Source organism: Hippocampus bargibanti, linkage group LG16, assembly GCF_051943395.1.
Source record: "Hippocampus bargibanti isolate YZ-2025 linkage group LG16, ASM5194339v1, whole genome shotgun sequence".
Lineage (NCBI taxonomy): Eukaryota > Metazoa > Chordata > Actinopteri > Syngnathiformes > Syngnathidae > Hippocampus > Hippocampus bargibanti.
The window spans coordinates 8594463-8609636 of record NC_142749.1 but is presented as its reverse complement, the minus strand read 5'-3'; the positions used below and the strand labels follow the sequence as shown (position 1 = coordinate 8609636).

Genomic DNA, 15174 nt, shown 5'->3' with positions numbered 1-15174 from the left:
TTTTTTTCCCCTGGTGTTTCATTTTTGTCCTCTCCTCGTGAACGCAAGGCTAAGCTACGACTGGAGATGGAGATGGAAAGGCAGCGACAGAGCCACTCAAAAGACATTGAGAGCAAAGATGAGGAGGTGGATGAGATCAGGCGGTCCTGCAGTAAAAAGGTAGCCCCCTTTCAGGGGATGCAATGGCACCTTAAATGTGTGACTGATTTTATGTCTTGGCTACCCTTTTGATCCCACTTCACAAGGATGAGGAGGTGGAGAGTATGAACTGATATTTTGAGGCAGTTTTGTGGGCCTCAATGTCACATTTATGAGCCCCAGAAAATATGACACGGAATAGACTTTGCTCGGAAGAATCTCCCATGGCAGTGAACTCGTAACTTGTAATCTCGGAAGAACTGATGTTATTGTCTTGTAAAGGTTTTTTTTGAACAAGTTGTCATTTTTGGGTTGACTATTCTGTTCTTTCTAAAGAATCTCTCCAAATCCATTCTCTTTTTTGGAGGGCTTTTGCCTGCTGATAAGAGGCCTCCATTTCCACTACCAGCAGATGTGACTGACGTGCTGACATGTAGAGAGGCACAGGAGCATGCACCTGATTTTCAAATAAAACTTCCTTCAGACTCTGATCAATAAAATCACTTTTTTCCACTCTACACAGCCTGAGTGCAAATGTTCCACAAATATCGGTGGTTGGGGACCCGTGGGCGAGATCAACAGTATACTCTCTTCGATCCATATATTGCATGACACTTTCTGCACACAGCGACTTCTTCATAAGGCGCCCTGTCGTAATCTAATTACACCTAATGTGTTTCTAAAATTTTGGTTACTCATGTACAAGTCTAAAAGAAATCCTTGTGAAACAAGTGTGTGGTATTTCAATTCACTTTACCACCAAAATCCAAACCCCAAAGATGTCTCTTCATACATGGTCGGCACACCTAATATTTCTTTGCAATTTTTTTGACACAATCCAAAAGCTCATGTCATATTGTCTGACTATTGTGTTTGTAACGCTCCATCCATGGCTCTCTCAGCTAAAACAGATGGAGGTGCAGCTGGAGGAAGAATACGACGATAAGCAGAAAGTGTTGCGCGATAGACGTGAGCTGGAGTCCAAACTGCTGAGTGCGCAGGACCAGGTTTGTCCCATTTGTCTCATCTTCATCCTGTCAACACAGACCTGTGTGTGTGTGTGTGTGTGTGTGTGTGTGTGTGTGTGTGTGTGTGTGTGTGTGTGTGTGTGTGTGTGTGTGTGTGTGTGTGTGTGTGTGTGTGTGTGTGTGTGTGTGTATGGAGGGGCACATTGAGGGGTTGCTTTTGTGCGCTTTAATTTACTGCTGAATTCCATTAGGTTCTGAGAGTTGTGGTAAACGAAGAGCATGTTTATCCACACTGGCTGGACAAGAATGATTTGTCATTCAGGTGAGCCACAGGGACGTGGAGAGTGAGAAGAGACTGAGGAAAGACTTTAAGAGAACAAAAGTTCTGCTGGCTGATGCTCAGATTATGCTGGACCACCTGAAGAGTAATGCCCCGAGCAAGCGGGAGATCGCCCAGTTCAAAAATCAAGTATGCCACTCTTATCACTTAGACAAGATCATACATTGGCAAAAAATACTCTGAATAGTCTAAGGAGACTGTGACCTTTCTCACATATATCATGCACAATCTCCTTCTTGCGACTCACAGCTGGAGGAGTCCGAGTTCACTTGTGCGGCCGCAGTGAAGGCTCGAAAGAGTATGGAGTTAGAGATAGAGGACTTGCATGTCCAGATGGAGGACGTGGTCAAAACTAAACTGTCGGTGAGTTCGCCAAGCAACCCGATGGTGTGATGGAACTCAATATGATTCATTGTATTTCAATTACTTTTCTAATATGACTTGGATACGAAACTTGATGGCAATATAGGTTGCGTGTAATCATGTACTGCTTCAAATATACATTTTTTTTTTCATAAATAGGTAACGCTACACTTTTTCAATTGATGCCTGTCTGCCCTTTGGATTGGATTGGATTTGCCTTTATTAATCTCGCAGTGGAGAAATTTACAATGTCAATCTAAAGGTCAAATGTGAATGGGAGTCACTTGACCTCTTTGTTTGCAGTTGAGCCTCCACCATTATATGTGCATAATGACATTTTAGATTCATGCCCTTTGGCATATGTCTTGGTTTTACAATTTGTACTAATGAGGAGAAAATGCACCCTTTTTTTCTTACAATCTGCTCACTAATAGCTGTCACATAATGGCATTGGCTGCATTTCAAACTTGTTGACAGAGGCTTTTGTGTGTCTGGGGGTGCTCGTTAATTGCTGCGTATATGTCAAGGGCACATCTTCGAAATGCCTCACATTAAAGAAGGCATTTGGAGGGCTGGATCCACCCTAGAGGATGAACTCTTGGACATTGGCAGCAATCTGCTCTGCCTGCACGTTTGCCAACCTAAATGAGCTCATTGATTATCTGCAATTGGTCTCATCGTCCCGCCAGTAGTACTTCCAGATTTACTAATGACCGTTTATTGGGGCCCACCAACGCATTCCAATTTCTTTCCTCTCATGGTGGATCAGTTGGAGGAGCAAGTGAGCCGCCTTCAGAGAGAGAAGAACGACATGCAGTCGCGCACAGAGGAAGACCAGGAGGACATGAATGAGCTGATGAAGAAACACAAGGCTGCGGTTGCCCAGGTAACCAGCCTTAAATTAGTCCGCAAAAATTCATCAATGGCACTTTCAAACAACATCTCTTCATGCGTGCTTTTGAAATTGAGTTATATAACACGATTTTTATCACATCATTTCTATTGAATCTGGCTGCGTTTGTTAGTCTGCCAGAGATTTAGGGCAAATCAGCGATCTACAGGCGCAGCTGGAGGAGGCCACAAAGGAGAAGCAGGAGATTCAAGAAAAGGTATGATGCAGAAATCCGGGTGCCTTTTGATTCAATTATTTTAAGTGAGATACAAGGGTAGTTTGTCATTAAGCACACCTTGCTGGAAATCAAGCCAAATTGCAGCAGTCGTGGACAACCTCTACGAATGAATACAATTAAATTAATCGTATCAAATGCTATCAAATGATTCAGAATTTGAGCGGCTTGATAAATTAGAGAATTTAATACATACAGAGAGCAGCTGACCTGCTGTGTCCTCACCACCCAGTCAATATTCCACTGCCAGGCTCAGCAATGTAACCACAGCATAGCTCCTGTGATATCCTATTAATTGTGTTTTACCGCTCTTCGCTCTGAAAACATTTATCAAAGCTGAATGTGCCACCAGTACGTGTTTGGATAGTTAGATTTTGCAGATATAAATCAACCATGATTGCATGTGGGCCTTTCTATTCTTTCTAAATATCCAGGCTCAGTGTTGATGTGCATTCATGTGAAACGGTTTAATACACGATTAATACAATTATGATTGTGGCTCAGATCCATTTTTAAACTTGAAATAAATTTGATATTTCAGGTCCAAGGCTTTCATGGCATCATCCTACATACCGTGGTGCCAGTTCGTTGTTTTTATCTTCACTGTTGAGCATTCAGGCTGAGGAAGAACATTGCTCAACTATTGTGCAAAAGCTATATATTTTGTCCTTTGTGTTTGACTGTTCAAAAATCTGCTAAAGCTTTAGAATTCACATTTTGACTCTCAGCATTGACTTCATTATCATGACTGTTGTGTTAGACTTAACCCCAGGCTCTCTGAGCTAACTCATTACAGACACATTTTATTCTAGGGTGAAAAGTTAACATATTTTCAATGTACATACACAATATTTGATCAATCTCTATCCCTCATCTGAAACAGCCAAGCCAAGATCGAGAATTAGCATTGAGAGTGCTTCGTGTATTTCAGTATATGTACGTGTGTGTGTGTGTGTGCGTGTGTGTGCGTGTGCGTGTGTGTGTGTGTGTGTGTGTGTGTGTGTGTGTGCGCGTGTATGTGTGTGCGTTCACGTGGGGGGCCGGGAACGATTGCAGTTATAAAACTTTGTATCCTTTGCACAGCTTCACTCGCTGCAGAGTCAGCTGGAGTTTCAGGAACAATCTATGGTGGAAAAGTCTCTTGTGAGCCGTCAAGAGGCCAAGATCCGTGAGGTGGAAACCAAATTGGAGTTTGAAAGGACGCAGATCAAACGGTTGGAGGTCAGACAATCCTAGTGTCTATCCAATGTCCTTCAGAGAACATCCTTCAAAGAATATACAAATCCGACCTCACATTTTCATTTTGTATGTATCAAGAGGGAGACATCAAGAGCACTTGTGACATTAGGTGCATCCGCAAAATCCAACGTGATCCAACGCATGAGCTGCATCAATGATAATACAATGTTCAAATTTGATCGTCACGGCTCGGCTTTTATTGCCGGTTTGCTTAACTGCGACTCCATTTAACCGACCGGCCTACCCAATCAAATCTCCCACTTCCCCCTTAGAGCCTGGTGAGTCGTCTAAAGGAGAACCTTGAGAAGATGTCAGAGGAGCGAAACCAACACAGTGCTGCAGAGAGCATGGAAAAGGAGCAGAACAAGCGCATGCAGAGACAAATAAGGGACATGAAAGAAGAAATGGCTGACGTGTCCAAGAAGGAGGCTGAGGCGAGCCGAAAGAAACACGAGTTGGTACGTTCTGACCGCTGCGGGATAATATGATTGTACTCAGAACCTAAGAGGAAACGACTTCTTTACGATCCATTTACCAGGAAATGGACATTGAGAGCTTAGAGGCAGCAAATCAGAGCTTACAAGTGGATCTCAAACTGGCCTTTAAGAGGATAGGGGACCTGCAGGCTGCCATTGAGGATGAAATGGAGAGTGATGACAATGACGACTTAATCAACAGGTACAATAATACTAAATGTGTTGCCTTGGGATTCAGAGCACCATAGTCTCACATTGTGTTCAATGAAATGAACCCTAATGAGCGCAATTTTTTTGAGTGGTGCAGTCAATCATAACCTGCTTTTCTTTGTCTCCAAAATTCTGGGTCATGCGTCATTCTTATCTGGCTGACCTGGTTAGATGTTGCCAATCTTTTGTATAGGTGTGAGTAACGAACTAAAACAGAATTTTATAAGACAGAAACATGTTTTAAAAATAAGAATAAAAACATGTTAGGTCTTGCAGAATGATTATATGTGAATGTAGAAGACTGTTAATGCTCTAATGCCATGAGAAGATCTCTCACTTGTTCTTTTCTCTGTTTTCTTGTTCCTGTCTTGGTGTCATCCACACTCTCCCTGCAGTTTGCAAGACATGGTGACAAAGTATCAGAAAAGAAAGAACAAAATGTGAGAATGGAAAAAAAATCATTCTTTGTGTTTGTCATGGTGCTTGTTTTTACACCTTTTCCTTGGAGTGGGGTGGGAGAACAATGCAGTATTTGTTTTTGTCTTACATTGAAAAATACTAACATAATACTGAAAATAAATACAGTGTAATTGTTCTGCACATATTTGCCTCTCAAATAAATTAACATAAAATTACATATTTTTTATACTGAAACAACCCAAAGATATATTGGCGTAATTCTATATTCCGCAAGCAGTGGGGAAAACAAACAAGACCCTACCCTGAAAACTGCAGCTGGTTTTATATAATACTGCAATAACGACTGGAATGGTTGTATGAACGGATGGGTTTTCAGTATATTTTGCAATCGTATAGAGTACTATTGTATAAACGCACCACAATCTAAATGAGATAAACAGGAGCGGCCAAGAGAGCTTGTTGCATTTATAGACCAGTGACGGCGATAACAATAACAAACAGGCTTTTAATGTCAATCGAAAGAAGGCATCAATGTGATCGTCACGGTACAGGCAAGGTGAATAAACAGTGAAAAATGTAAGACACACTTTTCAACGCAATGCGCCTTTCGATTTGTCTCGTAATGGACAAAGTACGGTACTGAAGCGATCACACTGAGACAAACCGTATGTGATTTGAGGCTGATTTTGAGTATTTGTGACAAAGATTTACAACCAGCCAAGGCTGATTGTCAGAAGCCATTAACGTTCACTTCCAAATTCTTGGGGCTTGTTTGTATTGTAGGCCTCAGGAGCGGTTAGCAAGGAGCGTAGAGCCAAGGACAGATTGGTTTTGACACCACTTGCACAACACTCAATTGCTGGCCACCTTTTATTTTACATTGGTTTGTGTTTTATAGTGGGAGGTGAGAGATGACATTTCTTGGGATTCAGGACATTGCATTATCAATAGCAATTCGCATGATACATTGTCTTATTTCTTTGGTTGGCCTTCACCTTAATTTGACATATTGTATATAGTCGAAAAAGGGAGCAGATGTTATAAATACATTTTAACTTGAAAGTAAGCTTTCTCACTAATTTGGTGTGAGAAAAGTTTCGTTTTAGTACAGACCTTCCCTCAAAATACATAGAACAATTAGTTCTGAAAGGGTATACGACTGAATTTTCGATAGTGGCACGTTGACATTGTTGGATTTTCTTGATGGATATAAGGACACCTGATATAAGGACTTCCCAGCATGGCAATCATCTTTCACCCTCACAAAAAACGTGTTCTCGTCAAAATCAGCAAATATGGCAAAATGGATCATCTTGTAAATTTATTGTCATGGGAATGAACACATCAGCACTCTATTCTATTCTTTAATGCAGTTGGAGACACACGTAACACATATTTTGTTATGTTAGGTGAAAACAGTTATTGGGATGGGAGATGTCAACTTCCAATTATTTATGGTTTTAGGAAGAGATATTTATTTCACATTGGTCTTGTGTCTGGCTGTTCATTATGATTTATTGTTGTGGCTGTACATAATTTCAAGTCACCACATAATCAAAATAGACTTCTTACTGCCCAATAAACAGTGCATTACTTTTCACTTTTTGTAACAGGAGCAGAGATCAACTTTTTTTTCGATTACATCCCACCTACATCACTTCTAATGATTGAAGGAAGTTTCATTTTTGCAAAATGTTTTTCAGTCCTAAGGCATTCCCACTAGAAAAGTTCAACTACTTGAGAAAAGCACAGTGTGGGTCACACTCTGAAAACTCAACATTGCATTTAAAGTAGTTCATGAGAAAGGTGTCCGAGCACCGAGCACCACTTCACAACTTGGATCAACACGTCTTTCGAATTGATTATGTCAAGTGTAAGGGCTCTTGGTGATCATGGCTCTGCTCCATTACAAGTACCAGAATTGGTGACACGCCACACTGATGTGGGCAGCCAGCAGCCAAACAAGTTAATTATCCCACCAAGGGCTTGATCTGCATTCCGCCTGGATAATATATGTGCTTTAACAAAAATATGTTGGGCAACGAGCTGAGATTTATGCTTCTACCGTCGGCACAGCAATGCATCACCCAAACCCCCTAATACAAAGCGGCCATTCATTTCAAACCATTATGTCATTGATGTGATTCCACTGCATAAATATTCATTCAACAAGTAATTTTTATCTTTTGCTTGTGGAAATGATTTTTTTTCTGGCCCATTGAGATTTTTCACATTTTGACATGAAACAGATTACAGGTGAAATCAAGTTGCCTGATTTGTCACATGGAGTCATTTGTATATCAAGGGATTATAGGGAGTATGACTTGTTAGAATGAATGCTTGTTTTTGTTGTTGTTGTTTTATCATCTAATGCTTCTCAATAACCCGCCTCTTTGTCCCCGCAGTGGGCAAGATACAGACACAGATTCTGAGGTAGAGGATCGTGTAGATGAGGTTAAGTCTTGGCTCTCCAAGAACAAAGCCTCCTCCAAGCCCCAGTCGAACGAGGGAAGTCTCAGGAGTGCCAGGTTAGTGCTTCTTCCTCCTCTGATCCTCTTACCTCATCACAGATAACCGTACCGATCCCTGTGATCGAGTAGTGATAAGGGCCTATATTGGAGAACCTCTCTTCAGCTCATTATACTGTGCAATACTCTGTGTGATTCTTTGTTTTAGGAATTATGTCATGACCAAATTGGACTTTAGTCACAAACCTTTTCGCAAAGCATCCAAACTGTTTATGTCCTCCTGGTTTGTGTTTTATTATGTCTAAGCCTATAATATGGATGCCTATCATGCCATGAATCGATTCCTTGCAGTCTCCCTTGTTGGATCATTTGTTGAGATTTAGACAAGCTATTTATGACAAAAAAACACCCATGGAAAATCACTAGTCTTGTATGTCTTGAAAGGCCCAACATTTCCAGAGGCAAAAAAGGAGAGGGTAATTTATGCGATTAGGTGTCATTGCTTTCCTTTCCAGTCATCTGTCTAATGAGAGCAGGCGGAATGGCGAAGTGGCTGCTGTCAAATTTATTGAGGTGGCCTGTGGCCAGTTGGCGCTTTTGCTGAATGATGCCTCTACTTCCATAGATCTTCTCACTTGTTGACTCCACACTGTCCACAATGCCGTCCTGTACACAAACAGCGATAGCTGGAGGAAGCGATGGCGCTGCCTCGCCATCAACCTCCAAAGGACAAAAAGAACATGACAAATTATCAGTTGTATCTGACATTACGTATTAGCATCAGGACACAAACACCGGGAACAATATGCCACTCATTGTATTAATATCTTGGCCTCAACAGAAATGCATCTTTTATCGAGTTATTTGTGTATTTTGCCACCCTGTAGATATGCGGATGCCAAAGCTGTAAAAGAGGTTAAGACGAACGATGGAAGTCAAGATGGCAAAGACATCGAGCAGAACAGGTCAATATCTGTAATGAGCTCCCTGAGCTATCGCAAGCGTTCAAACCTCAAAGACTCCATTGGAGGGACAGGCGATGAGAGCTCCCTCTTTAGCACTCTAAAGGAACAGCCCGACACCCCTGACCACACCTCACTTCGCAAAGCCAAATCCAAGTCTGGGGATCTCCAGGAGGACTGGAAGAAGAACCAAGCACAGGATGATTTTGATGACAAAAGCTCTGTCATTTCCATGGCCTATTCTGAGGCCACAAGCAGGGCCAGAAAGGGTTTGGAGTCACGCTGGACTTCGCGAAGCAGCCCGGAATTCGATAAGGATTCCACTATCTCCTCTGTGGCTCCTAGCAGGATATCCACCCGGAGGGCGATTCCGGATGACACCAAGTCCACCATCAGCAGTGTGAGTCGCTCTAGCCCGTGATCGTTATCGATACTTCGTAGCAGCTCCTGGAAAGACGACAAGCGCAGCAGTTCTCGCCTGTCCCTCGCTCGCAGTTGCGGCCTCAGTGAGTTTGGGGTGCATATAGATGATGACGACAAAGAGGATGGCCAAAGTCTTGCTTTTAGTGAAGGAGGCACTTCCGCATACAGTTCTCGCTCAACCACCCGTAGTTTCTCCACCCCAGCCCGAGCACGCTCTTCAGATGGAATTCCGCCAGATACGTCTGACATCAAGCCTGTCACGCATCGAAACTATTTGGACCCTGACTTGGAGGCCGCCATCAATGAGGTTCTCAACTTCAAACCCATTAAGTTCAAACGGAGCAAGCTTGACGAGTCCAGTGATGATGAAACAGAAGAAAAGAAGGGACTGGAAAGCAAGGAGGGAAGGAAGACTGAAGACCACGAAGGCCTTAGGTGCAGTAAAACGAGCCTGCTTCGCTCTGCCTCTAGTTCCGCCCTGGACTACAGCAGTCGGCCATCTAGCATCCTCAGTAGCAACTCCCACAGTCGCAAAGACAAAAAATACAAAACCACTCAGTCAGATGACTCCTCTTCAGACGATCGACGCAGCAGGAAGAACTCAAGGCGAAAAAAAGGGAAAAGGTCCAAGAAGAGAGCCAAGAAGAAGGAAAGCCAGTCAGAAGATTCCTCTTCATCCTCAGAGTCAGAATCATCTGAATCCTCCTCGTCGGACTCCACAGTCTCGTACCGCAGCTCAAACAGTATTAAAAAGAGCCCGAAACAGCCATCCGAAGAAGAAAAAGAGAATGCGGGCGGTGGACCACCCAGGAAGAAGTCTAGCAAGAAGAAACAGAAGAAGATTGATAATATGATGATGAAGTACCTCTACAGGCCAGACAGTGACTGATCACAATAAATGAAGGTGATGCTTGGTGTGGCAAAACTCATCCCGGATCAAACATTTAACAAACTGACTTCCTCTTCGTTGGCGTTTGGGTTGTGTCCTCACAGATATCCGTATTTGATGTGTGATGTTATTGGATAATTTCCTTATAAAGCACTAACTTGATTTGTGACTGCACAGCCTTTGTTCCGGTAAAATGAACTCCGCTCTTTAAGTACGAGGGCTGTCATTCCAAATCTGGGGCACTCCCAACAAAAAAAAAAAAACAAAAAAACAAAAGGTAAAGTAAAAGTTCAGTGTTGTTCACATGTGGAAATGAAGACAGGCACCTGTTTTGGGCCACTCCCACCATCATAAAGAACGCCACCTTTCTCCAATGGTGTTTACATGATAAATAGCCCAAGAGCATACATTTATAAGGTCATGCTACCCACACACGTTGGCCAATAACGTATTTGTTTTGTAGCAACAGCTTATCCAGAAAAGCACACTTACGAACCGTATTTTCCTTTTTGTAAACAACAAACAAAATACAAAATACTAGAACTGTATTTTATAACTGTGATGGTCAAAATGGATAATGCATGCACCTTCTTCACAGACGATCAATATTAATAGTAACGGAGTTACTACACTACAGTAACAATGGTTTTATAGGCAAATTTAAACACGCAGAGGAGTCACATTTTTGCAGTAATTGCATTATGGTCACATTTATGCAATATATTAGCAATAAAAATAATACAGAAGTGATAATAAGTGCATGCATTGTTTTGCTACAATTATTCAACCACTAAAATTAATGGTGAATTTATTACTCTAATAGAAGTCTATGATAATATTGTAGGTTTATGAAAAGTTTTACATTGATATGATTTTTGAAAAAAGGAAAAACGTATATATTATTAGGCGGCAAAAATTTGGAGGGGCTTTGTTATATATTCAAAATAATAAATACCTACATTTGTGTATTCTGCTGTTTTTATCTCCCAATGTGTGCAGTAGTTTTGTGAGGTTGAAAGAAAGGCATTGCAACCTACAAACAAAGCATTTCTATATCCACCGCCTCCCCTGTCATTCAAACACTTGAACATTGTCAATGGAGGCTATTGCTGTCGCAAATTATTGGCCTTCTTTGCCTGTCAAGTATTGCCGTGCTGCATTGAATTGCGCTGTACTTCGATATTAAACGCTTGCCATTCACTGACTTTACTTGGAAACATTGACAACAGTACTTTTTTTCTAGGGAAGGCCATTTAAGAATGGTTATTAATCCTGAATTTTAGAGTTAGCAAAAAAAGAAACTAACTTTGCGTTTGCCGCATGTTTGCATGCACGAAAGCCCTAACTCATCGTCATAACTCTTTCTTGTTTAAGACACCCAGTGTTAATGCCTCATTTGAACGTGTATGTGTTGACTTTAACAGCCCTCCTGTATCCAGGCGACGTGTGACCTATGGCAAATCTGACGTCGAGGACGAGGTGGATTTAAACACAGACGGGCAGCTGCTGAGGCCGTGCTACGGCGAGTACACGCCGGGCGAGAGCATGTCGTAACTCAACCTCGGGTCACCTTGAGCTCTCGTGTTTAAACAAACACACAGGAGGGAAGCGAATCCTACAGAGAAAACCAATTTTTGGAAATAAATTTAGGTCTTCTGTCATATTTGTTCATCCTCGTGAACCTCAGTTTCCTTCCAAGGCCAATGTCTGCTCACCTATGATGTGATGCTTGAGAAAGTTAAATTAAGAAGATATATTTTTGGGGTTAAGGGGGCGGGGGGGGGGTCTTGCCACTTCTGTATTTTAAAGGGCTGCTCTTCAGGCAAATTTAAGCATTCCTCTGCACTTCCTGTCTATTCAACCCTGCCAAGAGGATTTAGATAAGACTGCTCTGGATGGACTCCTCCAAGAAAGTCTGACCAACTTCTAAGACTGCTCTTATCTCTTTTCCTATTAGCGGGGGCGAGCTCAATGGGAAGAATGTGGTCCTCTCTAAATTAATCACCATATATTACAATTTATATTGTCACGTTGCAGTATTTGAAAACCACTTAAATACTCAGCAATTGCACAAATAAAACGAGAGAATCACTCCGACTTCAAAAAGTTATCAGGCTGTTGTAGCACTGCAATTCTTTTTATATGTATTCAGCAGTACAATGTTCCATAGTGTAAAATATATGGAGACAAGATTAGCAAGATTCATTCCAAATAAAATGAATTTGATGAAGTCATAGTTGCTCATTCAAGCCATCCGTTTTCTTTATAGGGCTTGTCTAATTTACACCCGCAGTCAAGTATAATCCAAAACCATTAAATTAGCAAATTGCCAAGCGAAACATTTGAATGTACACGAAAGGAATGCATTGTCACAAAAAGGCTTAAACCCATTGATGACTTTCTATAGAATCTCACCAACCTCGCAGTTTGTGACATTTTAAGATGTGCAGAGTATTTTAATTCGTATGAAATTAAAATAACGTTTTACCCTCTTTTTTGGAGGTGTATTTATTCATTGTGGCCGCTGTGATCCCTTAATGAAAGAATGTGTTCTTTGTCATTCTGATCTTGCTTCTATTTAATGGCAAATATTCCTGATGTTTATTTTTTGTTTTGTTTTTTTACTCATTTTGAAAGGGTAAAAGTAGAGTGAATTATATAATATATTGCTCCACAGGAATACAATACATTAAAATATTGAATATTTGAAGCAAGTCAGATCTCATCGTCCATTTAGTAGAACTACAGATGCATGTGTTTGTTTAGACAATGGATATTTCTATTTTCAGCCTTATGATGTTTGTGGATTTATGCACTGAAATGGTGTCCAAATATAGCCGTGCATGTGAACAGTGCAGTCTGTGCTCATGTGTACAAAAAAAGAAAATAAAAAATAAAAAATCTGCATTTCATGTCTTGTTTTTGCTTTCTTTTTTTCATCTTTGCACTGCACATGAATATTTATATAGAAACAGACAACTTTGATGTTGACGCTCCCAAATAAGTTTAAGCGAAAGCATTTATTGTTGTTGTTACATATACTGTTTGAACAGTTGTGTCTGTTTTCACTTTCCAAATGTATTTTTGTTTTTCAAATGGGCTTTTTCTCAGAAATAAAAAGAACTACAGCAAAATCAATGACGGCTAGGACATTTAGGTGTCATGCCATTTTGATTCATGCCTTCACAAAAGAATGCAAGAAGAGCTGGTCAGAAATGAGTTTTGACCAAACATTTCCAGAATGCGTTTAATTAAATTTAGCTCCGACCGCTGAGTATCTTCCCAGCGTACCCATCGGCTTTCTCAAGAGACGAGAGGAAACAAACAATTCATAGAAATGAATGAAGTTGAGCTGCGGGGAATGCTGACTGTTGTTGCTCATGTTATCGGCCAACATTTGAATATGTATATGGCGCAGCTCCACCGTGCTAAATAAGCCGGAGGCAAATTAAGAGTTCTTCCTCCCCATCAATCTCCAACCTTATGCGGTTAACAGTGGGTAGAAATAGATTAATGGTTTCTTGAATCAACACCTTGCCGGATAGTCACACTCAGTATGTTTTGCTTGGGAAAAAATATCTTATTTATCCAACCAATCTATAATCCCTATTCCGACACATAAACTGTCCTTCACTCTGCCCGAGAGCTTTTGATGCAATTTCACCTCGCATGTGTGCACCCTCTGGGTGGCTGCTGAAAGGCTTTCCATTTAGTGGCAGATTAAATTTGGCTTCTGATTTGACTTATTTTGCTCCCGAACACTTTGCCGAACCGCTGGAGCAGGAAGTCATTAGCCTGGCAAAGCTGAGGAACAAACCCTTTCTCTCATGGCATATATATATATATATATATATATATATATATATATATATATATATATATATATATATATATATATATATATATATATATATATATATATATATATAAAAATCCTCGTCTCACCCACCATGGGTGGTGTCTGTCCCCATTTCAGCTCGGGTCCTCTACCAGAGGCCAGGAAGCTTGAGGGTTCTGCGCAGTATCCGTGCTGTTCCCAGCACTGCGCTTTTCTGGACCGAGATATCCGATGTTGTTCCCGGGATCTGTTGCAACCACTCGTCGAGTTTGGGGGTCACTGCCCCAAGTGCTCCGACCACCACAGGCACGACTGTCACCTTTACCTTCCAGGCTCTCTCCAGCTCCTCTCTGAGCCCTTGGTATTTCTCGATTTTCTCATGTTTCTTCTTTCTGATGTTCCCATCACTCGGGACCGCTACATCCACGTCAACGGCTTTCCTTTCCCCTTTATCTATGACTACGATATCTGGTTGGTTGGCCATTACCATCTTGTCAGTCTGTATCTGGAAGTCCCACAGGATTTTTGCTCGGTCATTCTCCACCACCTTGGGAGGTGTTTCCCATTTTGACCTTGGGGTTTCCAGTCCATACTCCGCACAGATGTTTCGGTAGACTATGCCAGCCACCTGGTTATGGCGCTCCATGTAGGCTTTCCCTGCCAGCATCTTACACCCTGCAGTTACGTGTTGGATTGTCTCAGGTGCCTCTTTGCACAACCTACACCTTGGGTCTTGTCTGGTGTGGTATATCCCTGCCTCCATGGCTCTGGTGTTCAGGGCCTGCTCTTGGGCAGCCAGGATGAGTGCCTCTGTGCTGTCCTTTAGGCCAGCCCTCTCTAGCCACTGATAGGACTTCTTGAGATCAGCCACTTCTGCTATGGTTCGGTGGTACATCCCGTGTAGGGGCTTTTCCTCCCATGATTGTCCCTCTTCCAGCACCTCATCCTCTGTTCCCCATTGACTGAGACATTCTCTGAGTACATCATCCGTTGGAGCCTTCTCTTTGATGTATTCATGGAGCTTGGATGTTTCATCCTGGACAGTGGCTCTCACACTCACTAGTCCCCGGCCTCCTTCCTTACGGCTTGTGTACAGTCTCAGGGTGCTGGACTTGGGATGGAACCCTCCGTGCATGGTGAGGAGTTTTCGGGTCTTAACATCCGTGGTCTGAATCTCTTCCTTTGGCCACCTTATTATTCCTGCAGGGTATCTGATCACTGGCAGGGCATAGCTGTTTATTGCCCGGGTCTTGTTCTTGCCATTGAGCTGGCTTCTGAGGACTTGCCTCACCCGCTGGAGGTATTTGGTCGTA

General features: G+C 41.9%; 1 protein-coding gene across 1 annotated transcript in view; it reads left to right on the top strand.

Moving 5' to 3' along the window:
• LOC148886303 (unconventional myosin-XVIIIa-like) overlaps nt 1-11584 on the top strand; it is a 60400-nt gene extending 48816 nt beyond the window's left edge. The window contains 13 exon segments of the mRNA XM_089016843.1: nt 49-159; nt 1041-1145; nt 1429-1575; nt 1696-1809; nt 2579-2695; nt 2835-2918; nt 4020-4157; nt 4448-4633; nt 4714-4853; nt 5257-5301; nt 7687-7809; nt 8637-10038; nt 11448-11584. Coding sequence (XP_088872969.1) covers nt 49-159; nt 1041-1145; nt 1429-1575; nt 1696-1809; nt 2579-2695; nt 2835-2918; nt 4020-4157; nt 4448-4633; nt 4714-4853; nt 5257-5301; nt 7687-7809; nt 8637-10023 — 2697 coding nt within the window. The 3' untranslated portion in view covers nt 10024-10038; nt 11448-11584.
• Nucleotides 11585-15174: the final 3590 nt, after the last annotated feature.